The sequence below is a fragment of the Sorex fumeus genome, unplaced genomic scaffold, assembly GCF_029834395.1.
Source record: "Sorex fumeus unplaced genomic scaffold, SorFum_2.1 ptg000047l, whole genome shotgun sequence".
Lineage (NCBI taxonomy): Eukaryota > Metazoa > Chordata > Mammalia > Eulipotyphla > Soricidae > Sorex > Sorex fumeus.
Genome location: NW_026606104.1, coordinates 47,089,624 through 47,112,610, shown reverse-complemented (window position 1 = coordinate 47,112,610; position 22,987 = coordinate 47,089,624). Strand labels below are relative to the sequence as shown.

Below are 22,987 nucleotides of genomic sequence, written 5' to 3'. Positions count from 1 at the left end.
CTATCTTACCTACCTTCCACCCCACACACACCTGCGGTAGATTCCAACCACTGACCAGTCCCCCAAGCTCCTGATTTCCCTGGCCTTGGATATTAGTCTTCAAGTATATGTTTTTATATAGCACAAATGAATGCTATCATTCTATATCTGTCCCTCTCCTCTGACTCATTTCACTCAGCATGATAATCTCCATGCCCATCTATTTATAGGTAAATTTCATGATTGCATTTTTTCTAACAGCTGCATAGTATTCCATTGTGTAGATATGCCATAGTTTCTTTATCCATTCTTCTGTTTTCAGGCACTCCAGTTATTTCCAGGTTCTGGCTACTGTGAATATTGCTGAAGATACATTGATTTTTTAGCTCTCTCTACAGATTTGTCTCTGATGGCTGAGGAAATCGAGACTCAGGTAGACTACAGGGTTATTCAGTTCCATAGTTAGAAAGTGGTTACATCAAAATCCTCACTCCAAAGCAAGAGTGTTAGATAGTGGTACTGAAGATAGTACAGCATGGAAGGCAAAAACTTATTTAATTTAATAAAGATTGTACCAAATTTGTTCGATTACTCCGCCCCTCTCAGAGAGCCCAGAAAACTACCGAGAGTATCTCGCCCGCACGGCAAAGCCTGGCAAGCTACCAGTGACGTATTCAATACGCCAAACACAGTAACAACAAGTCTCACAATGGAGACGTTACTGGGCCCGCTTGAGCAAACTGATGAACAACGGGAGGACAGTGACAGTGACAATACCAAATTTTGAAGGACGTTAGAATGAAGAGGACGAAAATCTTATTTTGTAGGGATCGATGAAGATGATCCATTATAGAGTGGCCAGTGTGCAAGTATCATGACTAACACTGTAATTTTGGAAAGAGCCTAAATAAATACTTAGATGACCTTATAACACCATAATTTATTTATTTTTGCCTTTTGGATCACACCTGGCGGCGATGCACAGGGGTTACTCCTGGCTCTGCACTCAGGAATTACTCCTGGCAGTGATTGGGGGACCATATGGGATGCCAGGGATCGAACCCAGGTCAGCTGAGTGAAAGGCAAACGTCTTCCCGCTGTACTATCACTATAGCTCCCCACCATACTTTATTTTTAAAAAAGGTTTCAGGCACTTCACTAGGTACTGGGGACATATAAGGACAAGTAAAAACAATCTATGCTCACATGAAGAAATTCAAATCAATCAGATGTAGCGTGTGAACCACCAAAGGGCAATGATAGCATGTCTATGATGACAGTACTTCACCAGGACTTGACCTATTATGGAGGTCAATCAAGACTTCCTTGCCAAGAACTGGGCATCCATAGGTCTGGTTTTAGGATACATTCTGCCTCCTGCCCATTGGAAACTAGGCAAACTTTCTGACTCTCTGAAACTATTTCCCCACTTATGAGAAAAGAGGTTCACAAGAACAACACCGAAGAACCCCCAAAACTTGAAAATATATACACACATCTAAATTCATTGCAATTAAGTATAATAGCCAGGCTATGGAAACAACTCCAAGGTCGAACAGTTCATCCTCTGCAAGGTTTTGGATAAAGTTGTGGCATATATATACAATGGAATATTAAACAGCCATAAAAAAGATGAAATAAAGGGCTGAAGAGATAGTACAGCGGGTAAAGTGTCTTGCATGTGGTGGACCCGGGTTCAATCTTCCGCACCCCATGTGATTCCCACTCCCCCCCCCCCACCCCAGCACCGCCAGGACTGATTCCAAGGTGCAGAGCCAGGAATAACTCCTGAGTACCACCAAGTTTGGCCCAAAAAAACAAAAAGAAAAAGGGGGAAAAAAAAAAGACCTGAAAAAGAAAAGATGAACTAAGTCAGAGAGACGATACAAACACAGAAATCAAGGTCTTAGACAGTGCGGAGGATGCTGGCTTTGCTGGATCCCTGGCACCCCATAAGGCCACCCGAATCTGCCAGGAGTGATTCCTGAGTGCAGAGCTAGGAATAACCCCTCAGCATCACTGGGTTTGGCCCAAAGGGGGGTGGGGGGGAAGTGCATTAAGTATAGGGGGAGGGGGCTGGAGCAATAGCACAACGGGTGGGGCCTTTGCCTTGCACGCGGCCAACCCGGATTCGATTCCCAGCATCCCATGTGGGGAGGCGGGGAGGAAGAGGCATAAGGATAATGGTTGATGGTCTTGCGCACTTTGGGAGAGGGCGGGGTCACATCTAGGGGTGCTCAAGAATCTCTCCTAGTGTGCCTAGGACACCATACGTCGTGCCAGGGATCAAACCCGTGTTGTCTGCATGCAAGGCAAATGCTCTGCCCGCTGAACTGCGCTCCGGTCCCGTCTTGGTCTCTTTTTTTGGTGGTGAAGGTGCAGTTAACTTTGTACACCAACACCATACCAGTTAACACTACTGTATCTATGTTACCTAAAACGACAGTCAAAATGAAACAACTCTTAGAAGAAAAAGAAATCCAACGTATCTGGATTACCTCCTCCCATTCTGACGGTGTGGATTTTCTTCTCCAAAGCCAAGAGACCCTAACCCAAAGGAACTGACAGGCGGTGCCCAGGCATTGAAGAGAAGCACTTCCGCCTTCGCCTCCAACTTTCCCAGGGAGCCGCCTTCCGTTCCTCGTTGTCATGGCAACCGTCTGGGCCCGCCCTGAAGGCGTTGGCCTATGCCTGACGTCATCATGCGACGACACCGTGCGTTCCACTTGCCAGGTTAGAAGATGGCCACCACAGCAACACCTCACGCAGGCTTCCCGCTAACTGCCCGGGCCTGCCCAACCCCGGGTCCTACTCTAGAATGAAAAAGTGAGAAACAGTCTCGTCCTCACCGCGACCGAGGCTTCGGGAGGCCGCCAACCGCTCCTTAGCCACTTTGGGCCTCTTGGGAGGGGGCCAATAGCGTCACGGCTGGTGGATCACGTGACAGTGATTGACATGTGGGACGCTCAATCGGAAAGGGAGGACTCGCCCCGAGCTCCAGCGAGAGGCGGGTTTGAGGCCAAGAAGCCCCGCCCCCGTGACGTGTAACGTCAGAGTCGCCATGGCTAGCTATCCGTACGGGCAGGTGAGTGTGTGAGGGGTCGGCGAAGCCAGACCCGGCCCGGTACCCCCTGGCTGTGCTTTCTCCCGGCTTTCCCGCGCCTCCCTCTACTAATCTTCGCTACAGCGAGGTCTCTTAAGCGAAGGGAGAAAGGGCGGCCGGTCGCGCCGATCTCACGTCACGGCGGTCGCGTCGCTCCCCCTTTGACGTCGCGCCCGTGATTTGGGGACCGTGGACCCCACACACCCAGACGTGGTTTGGGGCTTCCACCTCCCCCGAGCTCCCGCGGGGACCCCGGACGGGGTGATCACGGAGGTAGAACGTTCAAAGTACTGGTTCCGGCAGCGGGGCCGGGGGTCGCGGGGAGCACCGCATCCCGGGGCTGCAGGGAGCATCGCATCCCTCGTGTCCTGTCCCGGACGGTCCTCTAGTCCCGCACCCCCGGCTCACACGTGGGAGGAGTCAGAGACACCCGGAGGGACACGGGCTGTTGGGCCAGTCTCTCGTCCCGACTAGCCGCCCCTTCGGCCCCGCCACGAAGCCCACCGCAGGGGTATCCCCTCCCGCGGGGCAGAAGAGCTTGTGATGGAGGAAAGCCCCCAGCAATCTAGTCTCAGCGCCTGAGCAAGGCGTTTTACCCCTGTGAACCAGTTCCCTTCTCTAAACTAGGGCCAGAGAGTGGGTAATAATACTCTCTGGGAAAAGAGAGAAAACATTTGGTGCGGGTGAGAGTGTTCCGGGTGTTAACTTGCGGCATTTTGACTTTCAGTACTTCTGGAAGGGCCCCCTATAGACCCTTGTTTCTAAGAGGAGAAAAATTGAAGGCTGACATGGCTCCTGAATGTCTGCGATTACTCACATTAAGGGATAAGATGCATCTAGGAAAGATGGCAAACAAGAACCTATGGGATATCAGAAAGAACAAAGCTGTGCAGTCCAGGCTGTAATATGTGGCAGGGCCCTCGATTGGGCCGGGACGGTGTACACAGCGTTTGAACTCTGTTCCTTCAATCATGGAGGACTAGGAGGGATGCTAATAGGGAAGATGACCCTAGTTTATCGCTCAGCAATAAATCTAAGAGGTAATAAACCTAAGTGACTTCCCCAGGATAGTAGCAAGAGGATGAGACCAGAGCCAGCACCTCGAGCTTCCTGCTATAAACTTAGTGGTAGGAGCCAGCCAGCCTGGGTAGAGGTTAGGAGGAGCCTCAACTCTACTTCCTTACTGAGCTTTGTGAAATGTATGTCAGTGTTGTAACAGAGGAAGAGTCTAGTTAAAACAAGTTGGAGAGTGGTTAGAGCACTTGTGTTGCATGCAGCTCACCTGGGTACAGTCCTCAGCACCCCATAGGGTCCCCCAAACTCTACAAGGAGTGATCCTTGAGCACAGAGCCAGGTGTCAGGTACGGCCCCCAAAACAAAAAGTTGTGTGTGGGGGAAACGTTTTGTTAAACACAGCTGAATGAGTTTTATCGGGCATCTCGGCTGTATTTGTATGCACTGTAAATCTGACAGATTTACAAGTTAGCCATGGCGTGTTCCCTCTTTTTCACATCCAATCACAGTGCTTTTGATACTGGTATTTCTGGAGGAAACGAGTTTGCGGAGTCATTGCCATGTGTACCCTGTGTTGAGCAATGCATTGCATCAGAATCGTGGGCAAGCTTGTTAGACCCCACTTTGGATTCCACCCCAGAGCTGTGCTGCGTCCTGAGATCAATATTTTCTTAAGTGATGGGACGGGGGGGAGGTGGGGAGACACACTTGTATGCATCTCAGAAGCAATTCCATAAAAGAGACTAAATGTCTAGGTTCTACAGAACTAGGCTCAAATCCTATTGTTTGAGAGTCAAATGCACTTGGACGAGTCATCTAAGGGCTATACACCTTTAGTGTCCTACCTGAAAAAGGGAGGATTTACCCTCATAGGGCTGAAATGGGGATGACGGTAGACCTAGAGTGTGGCACATTACTAATCTGCACTGCATAGATTACATTGTGGCTAGTTGCTAATCTACACTGAGGATTACACTGGCGCATTGCTGATCTACACTCTGTGTGGGTTATGTGATGTGCACATTACTAGTCTATACTATGTCGATTACACTGTGTGGCACATTGCTAGTCTACACCGTGTGTGGTGGATTATACTGTGTGGCACACTGCTAATCTGCACTGTGCGGGGGGCAGAGCAGCTGTTGCCACTGTTGTTCCCAGGCCGCTGTTGCCAGCTGTGCTCAGAGCATACACTGAGTGGAACAGAGAAACATGTCTGGAAAAGAAAAGCTTCCTCCCATCTTTCCTTGGCCATCTGTTCAGGCTTTCTCAAAGAGGAAGTGGGTTGTCTTCAAGAAGCCTTGGGTTTGATCCTTAGAGCCTTTCCCTAGAAAATGTAAAACTGAAGCTTCCAGGACCTTAACCCTTTTTTCTTCCCGAGATCCAGCGTATACCCCGGAGGAATCCAGCTATTGTTAAGAACCTGGACTGAGGCTTAGTAAAACTCTAAATCCCTTTATTCCTTTGGCGAACCAATTTGATGGGTGTCAGTGCTTAAGAGTGTGACCTCTGAGGTTTAACATTTGCTTGTAGAACTTTCTTTCAAAAGCCAGAGGTTCTATTTCCCTTTCTTTAAAAATGGTAGTAGTAAATATTCTAAGTGGAAGAATGATAGGGACCTGGAATCTGTTTGATAAGTATTACATGTGAGTGTAAGATACCAAGAGTGTACAGGAAGGAGCTGAAGAGATAGTACAGTGGGAGAGGCGTTTGCCTTGCTTACTGATGACCCGGGTTTGATCCTGGGGCATCCCATATGGTCCCTGAGCACTGCCAAGATTATCTCCTGAGCATTGCCAGGTGTGCCCCCCCCTAAAAAAAATGTAAAAGACTGCACAGGAAAGTATCTAACTTATTGTGTGTGTGGAGAAGGGTAAGAAAGGGCAGGACCATAAAAAGGCAGGCTAGGGCTTGCGGGGTGCTGGAGGATGGTTGGAAGGAAACGGACATTGATGGTGGGAAATGTACTCAGGTGGAGGGGTGGGTGTTGGATCATTGTATGACTGAAACCCAATCATGAACAACTTTGTAATGGTCTATCTCATGGATAAACTTAACTTAACTTCCTGTTAGTCGTCGATTTGCTCGAGCGGGCGCCAGTAACGTCTCCATTTGTCCCTGTCGCGTGCTAGTGTAGCCCAATGGCATCTGTTCGCTCCGGGAACATGAAGGGCCTCAAACCGATCGTTCATGATCTTCACGAAGAAGTCTGACCATCTGGTAGGTGGGCGGCCACGCGGTCTCTTGACATCCTGTGGAATCCAATCAGTAACAGCTCTAGTCCAACGGTCGTCTTTAAATCTCATTACGTGACCAGCCCATCTGATTAGACCAATGATGTCGTACTTGATCATTCGCGCTTGTACCATCAGGTCCTCGATGGATGCATCTGATGCTAGCGTACGTGCATTGAAAGTACAGACGATCATTTTTGTCTTCCTTCGTTGTGGCAGCCTAGGTCGGCCTTGAGATTTTGTCGGCCTCTCCTTTCTCATCCTTCTCAGTGCTGCCATGTCGGTGAAGCCTTCAGGGTCAGGTGAATGAGACCAGTTGTAGTTACTGGTTTTGGCATATCGAATACACAGCGGATAGCTTGCCAGGCTCTTCCGTGCGGGCAGAATACTCTCAGTAGCTTGCCAGTCTTTCCGAGAGGGAATCTCATGGATATTCAATTTTTTTTTTTAACTTAAATATCACCTTTTTTAAGGTTTCCTCCACTTTATTTTTTTAAAGGTTTCCTCCACTTTATTTCTTTTAAATTTTTTATTGAATATCTCATGGAATATCCATGAGATATTCAATAAAAAATTTAAAAGAAATAAAGTGGAGGAAACCTTAAAAAAGGTGATATTTAAGTTAAAAATTGGAATCACCACAGAAGTTAGCTGGGTGGAGAAAGGAATTGTATTCCAGTGGTGGGATCAGTAAGAGCATTCAGGAAGCAAAAAGAGACCTTGTGTTGGAGGTGTTGAAGGAACTGGGTTTAGTTGTGAATTGGAGGAGAGGAGGAAGCACTAAAACTAAGAAGTAAGCCAGCTCCTAAAGAGCCTCGGATGCCACTGGAACGTGGACCTCATCCTAGGAGCCATCAGGGTATCATTGACCAGTGTTTTGTGCTCTGTGAGGCAGGAGAGATGCGAGGCAGGGAGACTGTTCCAGAGTCTCTGAAATGATCTAGGGTAGAGGAATAGTGACGTGGCAGAATGGATTTGGGAAGCATTGAGGAACTAGAACTTTGATGTGTAATGAGGGGAGAAAAATAAGAGGAGGTGTCCTAGGACACCAGGTTTGGGTGTAAGGAGGTAACAGTTGCAGAGCTGAGGACACAGTGGGAGGAGGCGGTTTGGAGAGAAGATCCAGGCAGTTGTATCTGTGGGGCAGCAGCTCAGGAGAGACGAGCTGGAGACAAAGATTTTGGAGTGTCAGCACACTGATGGTAATTGAAGTCTCGGGACAGTTCTTGGCTCACTGCTCATTGGCTGCAGGTTTCAGGCTTTAAATATTTTAGGAGGCTCTGCTGGTGAACACCCAAACCACTCCTGTCTTCTTTGTGATTGTTTAACCCAGTGTTTCTCAACATTTTACTGACCATGGGCCCCTTCTGACCTTGTTTCCTTCTTTTCGCCTCCCAGTCCTACCAGTTGGCTCCCTCATCTCATCCTGTGGTCCCCCAGTGATGGAACTTTCACATGTGGACTCCTCAGAATATCCTGGGGAGCCACAGGATTTCTGGGTTGAGAAATTCCAGTTTAGCCTATTAGAGTAGGTGCTTGAAGGGCTGTTTCTGAAGCACAGGCTTGTCTTTGCATTGTAAGCACCCTTTCCAATAAGACTTAGGCTGGGCTGGGGCTGGAGCAATAGCACAGTGGGTAGGGCATTTGCCTTGCACGCAGCCGACCCGGGTTCAATTCCTAGCATCCCATATGGTCCCCTGAGCACCGCCAGGAGTAATTCCTGAGTGCATGAGCCACGCTGGGTGTGACCCAAAAAGCAAAACAAAAACAAAAAAAGACTTAGCCTGGACGACTTTGATGCCTTCCAGCTTTACAGAGACCTTAGAGACATTTGCGTGAGCCCTCAGAGCTGAAGGGAAAGGTGGCACTTTCTGAGAATACTGTTGAGGAGGAGCTGAACTCTGTGCCGCTTACAGGAAGCAAGATCCAGACGCTGCTGCAGAGCCGGACCGAGAGGTTGAACTAGAGGACCTTTGGAGCCTGGCCCAGTAGTGTTTCTTGAGATTTGGGGATAGAGGAAGAATGTTTCTTCTGAGTAGCTCTTATTTCTGCGCATGAAACTCTTTTTTTTTCTTTTTTTTTTTTTTTTTTTGCTTTTTGGGTCACACCTGGTGATGTGACCAGTAGCCGCTGTGCTATCTCTCCAGCCCCTGGGCATGAAACTCTTGAGAGAGTACCTAATCCAAACTTCCCTTCTGTATTGTATTTGACAGTATATTTCGAACAACACATAGTGGGCACCCACTCAGTGAGGGGGCACAGAAGTTGAATGTGGAATGGACTGAGGCAGATCCTGGGGCAGGAGGCTCACCTGGGGGTGCTCCAGGGAATTTTCTGAGCTCTGTACTCAGGGATTACTCTTGGCAGTATCTGGGGGACCATACATACAGCCAGGATAGAACTGAGCATCCTTAATCCCTATACTGTCTTTTGCCCCTGAGACCTTGTTTTCAGTTCCAGCTCAGTGTTCTAGACGGGTCATCACATGCACCATATTAAGCTGTACTTTCATTGTGTCTGCTGTAAAATGGGGATAATAGTCCCTTGAACTGGAAACATCTAGCAGAGATTATGGACTAAATACAAAGGGCCCCGTCCTCTGCTCCAGTTTATCAAATGTAGTTTGTTGTGACTAGTAAAGACCCTGGCCACTAGACTCTCTTGACTCTTTCAGTTTTGTGTCTATCATGCGTGAAATGCTCTATAAAGACGCAAAAGGGTTGGCAGCATGCAGTAGTGTAAAGGACTGTAGAAAATGGCTGGAGTTTTCATTTCTGTGTCAGATCTTTAAAAACTCAGCCTTCCGGAAACCATCTTTCCCAGACATCCACTCCAGCCTGGATGCTGCCGCAGTTCGAAGCTCCGGTACCTTCTCTTGTGCAAGTTAGAAACCTGAGTCATCCTAAGCCTTTTCCTTCCCTCACCCCTCCTCTGTCTCTGCCCTAATCTAATTAGTCTCCAAGTCATGTCTGGTCTATCTCTGAAATAGCTCCCGAATCCAACCTGTTCTCTCCGAGTCTGCTGTCTGGCCCAGCCCTGCCTGCCTGGCACCTGGGCTGCTGTCCCCCCTCAGCTCATGCTTCACCTACCACGAGTCAGTTCTCGACACAAGGCTCCGGTCACATCCTTCCCCCGTTGGTGACCTTTCTGTGGCTCTCTGTTTTTTCTGGCATGAAGCCCAAACTGTAGAGGTGGTCGTTTGTTCAAATATTTATGGAGGGTTGCGGGTGCCAGGCACTGTGCTAGACCCGGGGCTGCCATGATGAATGAAGCCCAGCGTCTGCCCTGGGGAGCTCACTGTCGGATGGGGAGAGGATAGTGAGAAACTGCTGGAAGACTGTGCTAACTCAGCAGCCAGGAAGTGCAGCAGGCGAGGTGCTTGGACTGGGGGGATAGGAACCTCCTTTCTGAGCTCATACTTGCCCCTGCCCATTTTTCAGTCCATTTCCTACCCACTCCCTTCCAGCTCATGGGTTTGCGCCTCTGTCTTTCTGTTTGGGATTACTTTACCTTGGGAAATGTCTTTGCATCCTTTCAGGTCATCTATATTACTCATACCACTTCCAGGAAGCCTTCCTTGATTGACTTCATGCTTTTGTTAATCTGATAGCTCCTTTTTTTTTTTTTAACATTTTTTTTCTTTTTTGATGGATCATTTTTATTCAAACAGAACAAATTCCTCTGCTCAGGCCTCCTCTGTAGCAGTACAGTACATTTTTATGATGGCATCAATCAGATTCTATCCTGACTTTCTGTGGGCTCTCAAGAGCAAACCCTTTGGAGCCTGTGCTCCCAGGGCCAGCAGGGAGCCTCACAGGGTGGTGACTGGAATGAAACTTTGTTTTCTTACATGAAAATTGATGAGATTTTTTTTTTTTTTTGCTCTTAGAGGATTGTTGACAGTATTCGTCCCGTTGCATATGTGTGTCTGTGAAAGTACTTTGTACCCCTACACCTGAGACTGTTGGTGGAGCCTGAAAGGAAAAGTTCAGTTGCTGCCAGGCTGCCCAGCCTAGCAGTGCCCTGGAAGGTGATAGCACCGAGGTCCAGAGACCTGCGTGTCTTTGGGGGCCAGGTTATGCCCCATGGGGCTGGGCTGATTGGTACCCACACTGTGTTTTGGGTGGCCTAGACTGCAGAGTCCCTGATCCTGCCCCTATCCCTCCTTCCCCAGAATCCTGTATCCTGTTGCTTCAGGAAGAGCACTGTCACAGGAAGCGTGCATATGGGATGGATGGGATGGAGGGAAGATGGGATGGAGGGGAGACGTCCAGCTCTGCCTCTGGCTCCCTTTGTGTCAAGCAAGTCCCCTCCTCTCTGCTTTGTTTCCCCACCCCTGATTGGAAGGTGTGTGTGTGTGGGGGGGGGGGGGGGAACACTAATTTCCTAGGCGCCTCTCCCATCACACCATCCAGCTCCCTCGGGAGTTTTGTTCTCTTTATCCAGCTCCATGGCTGTTCTTGTGAAAACCACCCCATTTTGCCCATTTTCCTTGGCAGTCCCAAGGGTTTACGTGTCCATTTTAAACTCAGTTTCCTTCTGCTGTTCTGTTGGATGTTAACAGTGGTTTTGTGTTTCTTCGTGCTCCTTCAAAACTCAGGAAGGCACCCTTCTCTTCCTGAGCTGGCCCAGGACTCTGCTGACAATAATACAACCGCAGTGGCAGCTCTGGGGTACCGTTGATTTGCTTTACACCGGGCATTGTTGTTCAGATCTTTGTTCTTTTGAGCCCCTCTGAGGGAACTACAGAGCTCCTGAAAATCTAGCAAGGAAATGGCCAACATTGTGTTTCAGTGATAGAGCACCTGCCCCTGGTTTGAACCCTAACACTGCACAAAAAGAAGACACCCTAGCAAGGTAGGCTCGGGACATGACCCAGTGCTGGGATACCAACCCTGTGTGTGTGAGGCCTTGGATCCGTCCCTGGCACGGCACTTCTGAAACAAAGCAGAGTCTAGCACGGGGGGAGCCTGCCTACTTGGCTCCACAGTGCCCGCCCACCTCACTTGACTGAGCAATTCTCACAACAGAGCCATGTTTGGTTGTGTTTTTATTCTTGTTGGGTCTTCCCCCCCACCCCCATCAAAAGTTTCTTTAGCTAAAAATCAAACTAGCAAAATTTGCCTACATTTATCTCTTGTAATCTACAGAACAATCTTTTGAGGAAGGGATTATTATAGTTTACTTGTGAGGAAACGGGCTCAGAAAGATTAAGCCACTGGCCCAGGGACATAAACTCAGCTGGAGAGAGCAGAGTTTTGTGTTGTGATTTCTCTGTGGCTTGACATCCGTGCTGGAACACCCATGATGCTGAGCAGGAAGGGAGAAGGGCTTGCAGAGCAAGTACACTGCCTGCTGTGCTTTCTCTCCAACCCCAAGAGCAAAGACGGTTGAGATAGCCCAGAGGGTAAGTCATCAGTCCAGTGAGTAAGTCGCAGCACGTGAACTTGGTCTTTCTGTCTCTTCACCATTTCCTCTCTGGCCTTACAAATAGGGTCCTTAGGCACTTGCTTTGCATAGGTTTGACCCCTGGTACCTCATATGGTCCCCTGAGCTCCACCACGAGTGATCCCTGAGCACAGAGCCGGTAGTAAATTGGGAGCACTGCAAGATGTGGCCCAAACAAACAGATACACAGAAATCGAGTTCCGCTTCTCTTGGCAAACTTCACAACTCTCACAGAGCTGGAAGGGTGGGGAAATACCATCACACCATAGGTCGGAGCAGCATTTCCCAGCCAGAGGCCAGATCCCCTCCCCAAGCCATATCCCCCAGGACATTCCAACAGGACCACAGGTGACAATCATTTATATGGGGGTTAGGGGGTGGCATGGCAGGGGACTAGGGGCCCAAATGGTAGAACAAGGGGACCACGGAAGGAAACAAGGTTGGCAGGGGGCCAGGGTCTGAAAAAGGCTAAGAAGCACTGAGCTAGAGTAGGTCGGGAAGACGTGCCATGGAGACAGCACCCGGGACTGGAGTCCACGGGTGTTGTCAAGACCACATTTGGGCCATAAAAAGGGGTACCACTGGGTGAGGATTTGGAGTCTTCTTTGATTCAGCTGCCGTCCCTGGCAATAAGCCTTGCTAGTGGCTAGGGTGAAGTGGCAAAGCAGTTGTGATGTCAGTCCTGGGAGTCCCCGGGGCTGGGCACCGGACAGCAGAGTTCAGCCTGCCTCTGCAGGCCATGTGGTTTGACCTGAGGTAAGTTGTGTCTCCTCTAGAAACCTGACTTGGGTTTTCTATCCAAGCAGTGGCAGCCTCAGTCCGGCCTCCGGGAGGGGTAAAGTGCAGTGCCCAGCGTGCCACACTGTTGCCAGCGCCTACCCATCATTCTGAATGATGTCTTGCTCTTCTTGCAGGGCTGCCCCGGTGCTGGTGCTCCAGGACAAGCGCCTGGAGCCCCTCCGGGTGGCTACTACCCTGGTACCCCCCATGGCGGAGGGCAGTACGGCAGTGGGGTGCCCCCTGGTGGCGGTTATGGAGGAGGTCCTGCCTCAGGAGGGCCTTACGGACCACCCGCCGGTGGAGGACCCTATGGACACCCCAACGCGGGGGGACTCCCCTCTGGAACTCCAGGAGGTCCTTACGGTGGTGCGGCCCCAGGAGGCCCTTATGGACAGCCCCCTCCGAATTCCTACGGAGCACAGCATCCTGGGCCTTACGGACAGGGCCCTCTTCCAGGTAAGTGGGGGGCGGACCCCAGGCCTCTGCTTTGGTTTGCAGTGATCAGGGGCCCCAGCTGGCCCTGCCTGTGGCTCTTCGAAGGCAGCCTGACCTCTGGCCCTGCATCCTGTACTCACTCAGCTCGCATCAGCAGAAAGAAAGGCCATCGGCCTTGCTGCGGGAGCCACACTCCCAGGTCCCTTTGGCTGCTTACTGTGAGGATTTACTTCTCTGCTTGCTCACTCTTACTTTTGCTTGCATGTCAGCAGCTGGGAATTTGATGTTCTGCGTGTCTTTTCTTTCTGGGCTCCAGCTGGAGAAGCAGCCCCCTCCCAGGGCAACGCTCTTCCCCCGTCCACTCAACATCGTGTCCACAGAAGCTGGGAGTCAGATGGCAAAGGCCGCGCCTCTTTGGAGAGGCTTTGGAGGACCACCATGCAGTGAAGGGGATGTATAGTGGGGCGAGGGCGAGGGGGATGGTGGAGTAGCAGGTAACTGAGGCAGTAGCTATCTGTTAATTGGGTGAAACTCCGTGTCTGTGAGGGAACTGCCCTTTCTTTGTGTGGAAGTGTGTGTGTGCTCATTGCGAGTTTCACCTATTGTGGTCAGACTGCCTTCAACTTGACCAAATTACTCACCTCTTTAAGCTTCAGTGTCCATGTCTACAAATTGGGGGGCTGTTGTTACCTCTCCGAATTGTTACTAAGGGGTTCCCTGGAGAGTTGGTACAGTGGGTTGTATGTGGCCAACCCAGGTTCAATCCTGGCCCCTGATATGGTCCTCCCAATCCCCACCAGGACTGATTGCTGAGCACAGAGCCAGGACTAAGCCTTGAGCATCAAGCGAGGTGTAAGCCCAGAGTAGCGCCAGGTGTGGCTCCCCATACCCAAACTAAATATGTTGTTAAATGCAGGTAAACGCTGGGTGTGACGTCTGGCCTGTGGCGTGTGGGTAGGGCTCCCAGGACGAGAGTCTTGAGATGACTCATCTGGGACATTCTCCCCAACCCGCTGTTTACCTCTGATGTCACAGCATATGTGACAAAAGCCTTATAGCAGGCAGAAGCGAGGGAGATGGCGAAAGGGCTGGAGCAGAGGGAATGCAGATGAGGAGCTGGACCCGGTGGGAGGGGACAGGGAGAGGCTTCAGGCTCCGTGGCGGTGTCAGGGAAGGTGAGTGCCAGTCCACCTCCTCCCACATTCCAAAACCTTGCGGGGAAGAGCAAGTTGGCAGTACCGATGCCTCTGCAGATGCCCTGCCCGGCGGGTGGCTGTGCGGAGCCGCTCACACTGTGGCCTGAATGGCTGCTGCTGTAGTTCCCCCGGCAGAGCCCTTGCTCGTGGCCTTTACTTCAGCTCTGCAGCGTCATTGTGGATGTCTGCATCGTTTGACAGTCTTACCCCAGAGCCTGCCTGGCTGTGAGTGGCCCAGAGCTTACCTCAGCCCCTGCCCCGCTGTCCACAGCGAAGGTCCCCAGGGTTCCCGGGCCCAGGGACTGGAGCACATGCCTGGCCTCTGCTCGACCCCAGGTTCAGTCCATGGCACTGCATATCTCCCAAGGGTAGCCACGGTGGTCCTGAGCACTGACCCATCAGGTTTATACAGCTGGGCCACATAGCACTGCTCCTGGGCTCCCCTGAGCACAGCATGGGAGGCCACCCACACCTCTCCACCAAAAAGGGGGGTTCCTAAAGACCCTTGATCTAGGGGCCCAAAAGGCTTTTCTAACTTCCTCTTCCTCCTCACTCCTTGCTCCTCTTAACTCAGGTCCCCTTGGGGTACTGAACACACTCTGCCTTTACCCTTGCTTTAATTCCTCATCTTGACTCCTTATCATCCTTGCAGACCCCGGTCAGTTATGTCTGCCCTTTGAAAGCTTAAGCCCTGGCCCTGCACAGCATCTTACGTGGTCCCCTAAGCACTGCTCAGAGTGGTTTTTGAACACAGGGTCAGGAGCATGCCCTGAGCACTTCTGTGGCCCCCAAACCAAAAATAAATGTGCCTGCCTTTGGAAAAATGTGACTCCGCACCCCTCGTCCTTTGCTGGAACTTCATTTTCCTGCTATCTCATTATCTCATCACCATGAGCTTGATCCGTTTTTTAAATGGAGGGACCAGTATTCAGAAAATTACCTAAAGTCACACAAGGACCAGAGCCAGGATTTGAATCCAAATTCTGCTCTTTGCTTCCAGAGCTGGAGATTTTCTGTGCACACTGCACAGACCACACATATTACAGAAATTCCCTCCAGGGTCCTGGGTCTTCTATCTCTGGAGACACAGCTGCTGTTTAGGATGGGAGTGAGGCCTGCCTGGTTTTCCATGTGGGAGCTCAGTTGTGTCCCCCTTCAGGCCAGACTATTTTCCTTGCACCTTTGTGATGGAATGGGGTTTTCATGCCTCCACTACTTAGGGTGGTCTCTGATACATATGAAGGAGCTTTTAGCAGTGCTCTAGCTCTGGCCTTTTCTAAGAGAAACTGGTGTGTCTCTGCCTTCATCTGCCATTCAAGTAAATGATGCTGTCTCTGATAAACACACAAAGCTATTCCCCCCCCCCCCCCCCACACACACACAGCTTATCAGCTTATATACTCCTTACAGACCCATTAACTATTTGAACCATGACAACAGCATGGATGATCAGCAGTTATTATAGTAATTAGATTATGCCAGGTGCTGACTTAAGGGTTTTCGTACATTGTGTTATCTTCACAGTACCCTTATGAAATTGGCGCTATTATGTTTTCATTGTGCTGGTAAGAAAACTGGGATGGAAAGAATTAAATAATTTGGGTGACACCTGGTGATGCTCAGGATCTGCTCCCAGTTCTGTGCTCAGCAGTGGTTCCCCTTGTGGTGCTCAGGACCATGAGGCTTAAAACCAGGCCTCCTGCCTGCAAAGCATATACTCAGGCCTGAGAGCTATCTCTCTGGAGAATTTACAAAGCAAAGCTGCAAAAGGAGGACCTGGCACTTGAATCATGAAACCAATGCAAGGGTTTGATAGATCAGAATCTGAGCACCTTCCCTTCCTGCATTGGCTCGGGGTGAAGCCCACCAGAATCAGAGACTAATCGTCAGATTAGGCTCACAGGTTGTTCCCAAGTTTCACCTGGGAAGGGGAAGGGACAGAAAAACACATGAGGGGCCACAGAGATAGTGCAGTGGACAGGAGACTCGCCTTGCATGTGGTTGACCCAGGTTCAACCCCCAGCTCCCGATATGGTCCCCTGAGCCCATCAGGAGTGATCCCGGAGTGCAGAGCCAAGAGTAAGCTCTGAGCACTGCTGGGCATGGTACAAAACAAGAAAAGAAAGAAAGAAAAGAAATGAGTCCTGTGGAATGCTCAGGGCTGTTTGTTGGAAGATGGAGTATGAAGGAAAGAGGAAGGAGGCCTTCCAGGGACGGAAGAAGAGGTAAGGCTTTATGAGAGGAAGAGCTTTTTATTTGGGTTTTGAAAGTTGAACAGAATGTAGATGTAAATTGATGAGGGAAAAAGGGGTATGAGGCAGAGAGAACAGAGTGACTAAAGTCAGGTGTGTGGGGGGGAATGTGCGGGGGCGGGTAAGAGCAACTCTAATCCTTCATTGCAGCGGAAACAGAGACTTGAGGGAGGACATGGGAGACAGATGGGAGGAAGAACCGGAAGGGTAGACCACATTCTGAGGGAACCTGGAATGCAGTTGGGTTTTTTGTTTGTTTGGTTGGTTGGTTGGTTTGGGGGCCACATCCAGCTGCATTTAGAGCTTACTCCTGCTTCTGCACTCAGGGATGGGGCTTGGGAAACCATGTGGAGTGGTGAGGATCAAACCCCAGGCCAGCGTGTACAAGGCAGACACCCTCCTTTACTGTAATTTCCAACCCCTGGAATGCAGTTTTAAGGATGCTGTACTTTATCTTTTTGATTGTTCTTTATGGGACCATTCCCAGTGGTGCTCAGGGCTTACTCCTGCCTCTGAACTCAGGGATCATGTCTGGCAGTGCTTAGGAGACCATGTGGAATTCCAGAGACCAGGAATCGATTAATTTTATTTTGTAGGCAGTGTCATGTCTTTGAAAAATTTGAGTTGAATGAGAGGAAGGGGTTGGAGATGGTACATTGGTGATGAGTATGGTGATGGAATTATGTTCATGAGAAACTATTATTTGTAGTATTGTAAGCCAAATTAAAAACATTTTTCTTTTAAAAAGAAGTTTTGAGTTGGGGTTTGGGGGAAATTGGTGAGATTAGAATTAAATTTTACCAAGATTAGAAACATGTGATGGGTGTCAGAAATTAGTTGTCAGGAGAGCATGGTTAGGCTGTTGGATGTGTCTGCACAGGGCAGGTGCAGGAGAACAGACAGGAGGGAGATTACTGTGTGTGAAGAGGCCAGAATCGGGCAGCTCCTTGGACTTGAGCTGAGGAGATATCAAATACCTGTGCAGGGCCAGTTTGCAGATGAGACCCTCACAGATGCATAGGGGGTGATGGAGGAGACAGGGATAATGCACTCAATGACCCTGAACTCTGGTGACTCTTGAGATCACATGTCAGCTCTCCACTGCCAGGGAATTCAAATGGGGCCAACTCAGTCCCCAGCCAGAACCTTCTGCTGTGCTTCCAAGTTTGTGGCTCGAGACTGTGCTTGTTAAATGATCAGCAGGCATTTGGGGGCTATCATTCTCTGGGAAGGAGATAACGCCAATTCTTTTTTTTTTTTTTTTTTTTTTTTTTTTTGCTTTTTGGGTCACACCCGGTAATGCACAGAGGTTTCTCCTGGCTCTGCACTCAGGAATTACTCCTGGCAGTGCTCAGGAGACCATATGGTATGCTGGGAATCGAACCCGGGTCAGCCACGTGCAAGGTAAACACCCTGCCTGCTGTGCTATCGCTCCAACCCCCAGAGAATTCTTAATGTACCCGGCAGTTCCTGTTTCTTAGAAATTTAACTTCGAATAAAGTGACTGGAGAGCACTTTAGGAAAAGGTCTTTCAGAATTCACTGGGTAGAAACCAACCAATGTGGGAGACTACACCAAAGGTCAGTCCTCTTCTGCCGAGCAAGGGTATTGCGCTGATGGCACATGGGGCTGGGTGCCTCTGCGCGGCTTGGTGGCTAGGTAGGCAGCGTTCGTGCAGATGAGCTGGACGCCTATCTCCCTGTCCTGGTTTGCACCCCTCCCTGCAGGTAACGCCCCTCCCAACGTGGATCCTGAGGCTTACTCTTGGTTCCAGTCAGTGGATGCCGATCACAGTGGCTACATCTCCATCAAGGAGCTGAAGCAAGCGCTGGTCAACGGCAACTGGTCCTCGTTCAATGATGAGACATGTCTCATGATGTTAAGTAAGTCCTCGCCCTTCCCCATGGGCATTGCTGGGGCAGGTCCCCTGATCCCTGACTGTTGGCAGGGGACAGCCATTCTAAGGAGAAGTGTTTTGGCCCGGGAGGATTTCAGGCAGGAATCTGGATTGGAGTGAGATCCCCCAGACTGAGTGTTCTTTCCCCGAAGATAATTTCCCTCAAATTCTAGACCTGCAGATTTACAGGCTAACTTCCCACTTAGCGGAGTGGGGCTCCCTGCCCTGGGAGGGTGACAAAGCCTTTACAGCAAAGGCAGTTCTGGCAGGAGTTTGGCCCGTGAGGGCTGGCAAGCATCCTGGGAGCTACTGGGCCTCTGGCCTGTAGAATGGCTACAAGCTGGAGAAGGGCTGCGTCAGTGTGAGCTCTGACCCTGGTCTCTGTCTTGACACCTGCCTTCTCCACCTTTTCCTTTGCCCCCAAGACATGTTTGACCAGACCAAGTCAGGCCGCATTGACGTCTACGGTTTCTCAGCCCTGTGGAAGTTCCTCCAGCAGTGGAAGAACCTCTTTCAGCAGTATGACCGGGACCACTCAGGCTCCATCAGCTACACGGAGCTGCAACAAGGTGAGACCATGCATCTGCCTCTCCTCCTGAAGAGAGCAGGGGGGTGGCCTCTCCCTCGGCCTGGCTGCCCCGGGTGCCTCTGTACTACCCAAGGCCGTGCTCAGCAAGACCCACACCCACCCCTCCGCCTGACTGGGGTGTGGAGCCAAGGTCCAGGGCCAGGCCTCGCCCGATGCCTAGATCAGGGCTGGCCTCCTTACTGTGGGGCCCTGGCAGTGTGGGGCGCCCTCAGGGTCATGCTTGGAGCTGGGGTACCAGCAACCAGGATATGTGGCTCGGGTGACTCTTTTCCCCGGGCTTCTGGCATGTAATGGGGAAGGGGCCCTGGCTAGAGTCTCAGAAAGAGGACTAGAAGCAGCTTTCTTCCCAACTCCCAGACCTAGAACATTCCAGAAGGAGCAGTGGGTGTGATGGCCTGAGGCCATAAACCAGGCCTGGTTCCATTTCTGACTCTAGAGGATGGGTGGCTGGCGGGCTGCTGAAGTTCCTTACCTAACAGGGAGTGCTGCCTCCTGGGAGTGGGGAAAGGGCTCCCCAGAGGACCCAGCCTTGGCCCAGCTGTGCGTCAGACTGAGGGGAGTGGCAGGCACAGTCTGTGGCCGGCAGGGAGGAGGAACATATGCAGGCCCTCCTGCGCTGGCCATGCTCTGTCAAGGAGATAAGTGAGGGTAATATTAATGTAATAAAGCAAGAGTGGACAGTGTTTGATTCTGCGCCAGGCCCTTTGATGAGCTCTTAACAGCTGGCAGCATTTATTCTCACGTGATCCGTATGTTCACTACACCCCACCCTTAAATGAGGTTCCTATTCAGAGACAGGAAACTGAGTCGCTGTAGCGTTAACTTCCCCAAGGGCCCCATTGGAACTTAGAGAGCAGAGATTTCAGCCTGAGTCTTCAGACAGGTGGAGAGGAAGGCAGGGTAGATGCATCCCAGGAGGATGGAGCTGCCTGGGACTGTTACCATGGACCTGCCTGGCAGCCTTGCCTGGGGGGATAGGGGCAGGGTGTGTTCCCACCTGGCGCTGATTGTGTGCCAAGCACTTCCTGTGGTCACCTCCTTTGAGTCTTATTAGAACCTCTAAGTAAGTGTTAGCCCCATCTCAGAAACAGTGCAGCAGGGAAGAGCAAGGTTGTTATACATCAGCTCCATCTCAAACCTCGTACCTCTGCACTGCTCCTCACCTCAGCCGTGCCCTGGACAGCCCGCCTGGGTGGACCTGGGGCTGAGGCTTCCTTCCACGCTGCTGCTGCAGATGGATCAGGTTTCTGGATGGGTTGGGGTCATAATGGAACTACCATGGGAGTGAAGAGGAAGAGAGTGGGTTGGGTTCTTCCTGCTCAGGGGAGCATATAGATGGTGCCCCTGTTGGGCCCCTGCCATCTGGGTGATCCCTGACATCATGTGCTTTCTGCTTAATGTCCAGCCCTCAAGGTCCCAGGAGCTCTGCTCTGTGAAGTAGGTGACGGGGGTGCTCACATGAGGCTTGTCCTGTGTACCTTTTCTCTCCAGCTTTGTCCCAAATGGGCTACAACCTGAGTCCCCAGTTCACCCAGCTCCTGGTCTCCCGCTACTGCCCGCGCTCTGCCAACCCTGCCATGCAGCTCGACCGCTTTATCCAGGTGTGCACCCAACTGAAGTTGCTGACTGAGGCCTTCCGGGAGAAGGACACAGCCGTCCAGGGCAACGTCCGGCTCAGCTTCGAGGATTTCGTCACCATGACCGCATCTCGGATGCTCTGAGTCAGCCCACCGTGGAGAACGCCCAGGAGAGTGCCCAGGGCCTCTCCTGGTGCCACCTCCCTTCTCCTCCTTCCCCTACAGAAAAAGATTCTCCCTTGCCCGATGCCCGCTGATCCCAGAGAGGCTGGCAGCCCTGCATGGACCTGGGCTGCACCCACCTGGGAAGGGCCTGGCTGCAGACTGGAAGTTGGTGTCCAGTTTGGACAGCCTGGAGCATGTCCTCGGCACCAAGAAGAGCAGGTGCCAGTTGGGGCAGTGGGTCCCTCTGACTAGACCCGGCTTCTAGCCACCTAGGCCAGTGGTGAGTGTCCGTCTTTCCCACGAGTACCCGTGTCCCCTCGCCCATGCCGCCCATTACGGGACTATCCCGTGGGTTTCTCCAAGGGAGAATCTGACCTCGCGCCAGGGAGCTTGTCCTTTCCATCCCCCATCCGGGTGTTTTGTCTTCTAGCTGCCCGGGGCTCCTCGGCTCAGGGAACTTGAGCCATCTGCTCTGCTCTCTGGGCATCTCTGCTCTGACCTTCTGCAGGTCGAACCCTTCACTTGCAGCCATTCTTTGCTCGGCTTCTGTCCCCAGGGGACAGTTGTCACCTCCGACTGCCAAGGCTTTTTTTTTTTAATTTGCATTTTGTTTCTGGGGCCAAAAGTTCAATAAAACCGTAAGCGTCAATAAATGGATAAAACTCCAGAGTGACACGTGTCTGCTTACCTTCCCGGCTCCCTCTTCATGCACTCATCTGTGTAGTCTGTCAGCCAGCCTGCCAGTGCACCGCTATACCATGCCATGCGGCACAGGGCATTTGGACTGCTTTTATTTTCCAGGATGAAATGGAAGTTCAGGCCCCACATGGTCAGTATTGACTGCAGGATAAGGACCTCACCAGGTTTCACACAGGGCTGGCATTTGGGCTGGAAGCAGCTTCTCCAAATGCCTAGAGCGTCGCCTTTGTATTTGTTCAAGCCCTAGTTTTTATCTTCCAGACAAACAGCATTTATTAAGTCATGACGTTTATTAAGCTCAGACATCTGTACTTGCCAGCCGCATCTTCAGATCAGCGTGATAACCACTATACGCTGTCTGTAGTGAGCTGACAAAATTTCAATCAAAGGCCAAGAGCCCAGACATTCTGCTTTGCCTGAGGGACTTTATCCGGGGTAGCGGAGTCATAATCCTGCTTTGGGGGATGAAGCTGGGAAAGTGAGAGTTTTGTTGACTTGTTTTGCTGGGGAAGCAGCTCTGTGGGGCTCTGCAGATGTGTCAGGGTGGATGCGTGCCGCCCCATTCTCGGGCTTCCCCATGTTACCGAGGCCACTGCTCACATACAGCTGTGTGCTCCAGGGTCAAGCCTCCTTTGCCACCGTCCAATGACAGCACAATGGACTTTCAGGCCACCTGTCCATCTTGGCTAGTAGACCCCTCTCCCTGCTATGGATTGCACCATGAAAAGTCCCGCCACCATGAAAGCACGTATGGATTTCTCTTGGGCCACCAAAACCGACCTTTGTTCCTGTGTGCCCATTTTCTAGATCCCTGGCCCCTGCCACCCATTGTCCCCAAGCCTTCTCACCTGGGAGTCAGGCTCTTACATGATGCTCCCCTGAGAATCCCTGTCCCCGTCCCTGAACCTTCTCTGGTTATCTGAGCCTGCCATGGCGGCACTAGACTCTGCTGGCAGAGCGGAACCCAGAGCTGCAGTGCTCTCCACCCAGCCGAGAGTTCGCTGGAACCCTTTTCTTACCCTGGTGTTCTTTGGGGGCCTAAGAACTCAGGACCCAGGTTGGCCCTCGTGGACATCAATTATACCTCTTTCTGCACACCACCCTCATCCCTGGCTGTGGGCTAGTGGAAGGGGCAGGACAGTCCATGACTGTGTCTATGCCCACAAGAGCACGTAGGCGCCATCTCCAGGAGAGGAGGGCATGATTGGCCCCGCTGCTGTCCTAGTGGTCATGGTGGGCTGCAGGGCCACATCTCTTCCACTTCCTAGCACGGAGGCCGGAGGGAGCTCCCAGCTCTGTTCGTCAAATGACGCAGACTTGATGGTGTGGGGCCTCACCCACCTGCAGACACTGAGGCCCCAGTGACTTGCTAATCACCTCGATGGCAGAAGGGGCATGCCTAGAGCTGCCAGTGACTTCCCTTTTCCATCCTATGAGTCCACAGGCAATAAATGCCAAGTCCAATTTCCAAGACGATGAGGATAACCAGAAATCAGTCTCCACCCTGTGGTGTGCCCCATGTGAGCCCACGAGAAGACAGATGTGTCAGGGCTCCAGGTCCTGGGCATCATGACGGGCTCCACAGGAGTGGCACATGGACACTCGAGGTCTGCAGGAAG

At 51.2% G+C, this 22,987-nt stretch overlaps 1 protein-coding gene across 1 annotated transcript; it reads left to right on the top strand.

The window, feature by feature from the left end:
* The first annotated feature begins 2,945 nt into the window (after positions 1 to 2,945).
* On the top strand, positions 2,946 to 21,336 carry PEF1 (penta-EF-hand domain containing 1). The gene is made up of 5 exons (XM_056122694.1): positions 2,946 to 3,064; positions 12,693 to 13,014; positions 18,169 to 18,324; positions 18,764 to 18,907; positions 20,419 to 21,336. Exons 1-5 carry the CDS (start codon positions 3,041 to 3,043, stop codon positions 20,646 to 20,648), a joined length of 876 nt encoding a protein of 291 aa, XP_055978669.1. The 5' UTR covers positions 2,946 to 3,040; the 3' UTR covers positions 20,649 to 21,336.
* The last annotated feature ends 1,651 nt before the right edge of the window (positions 21,337 to 22,987 follow it).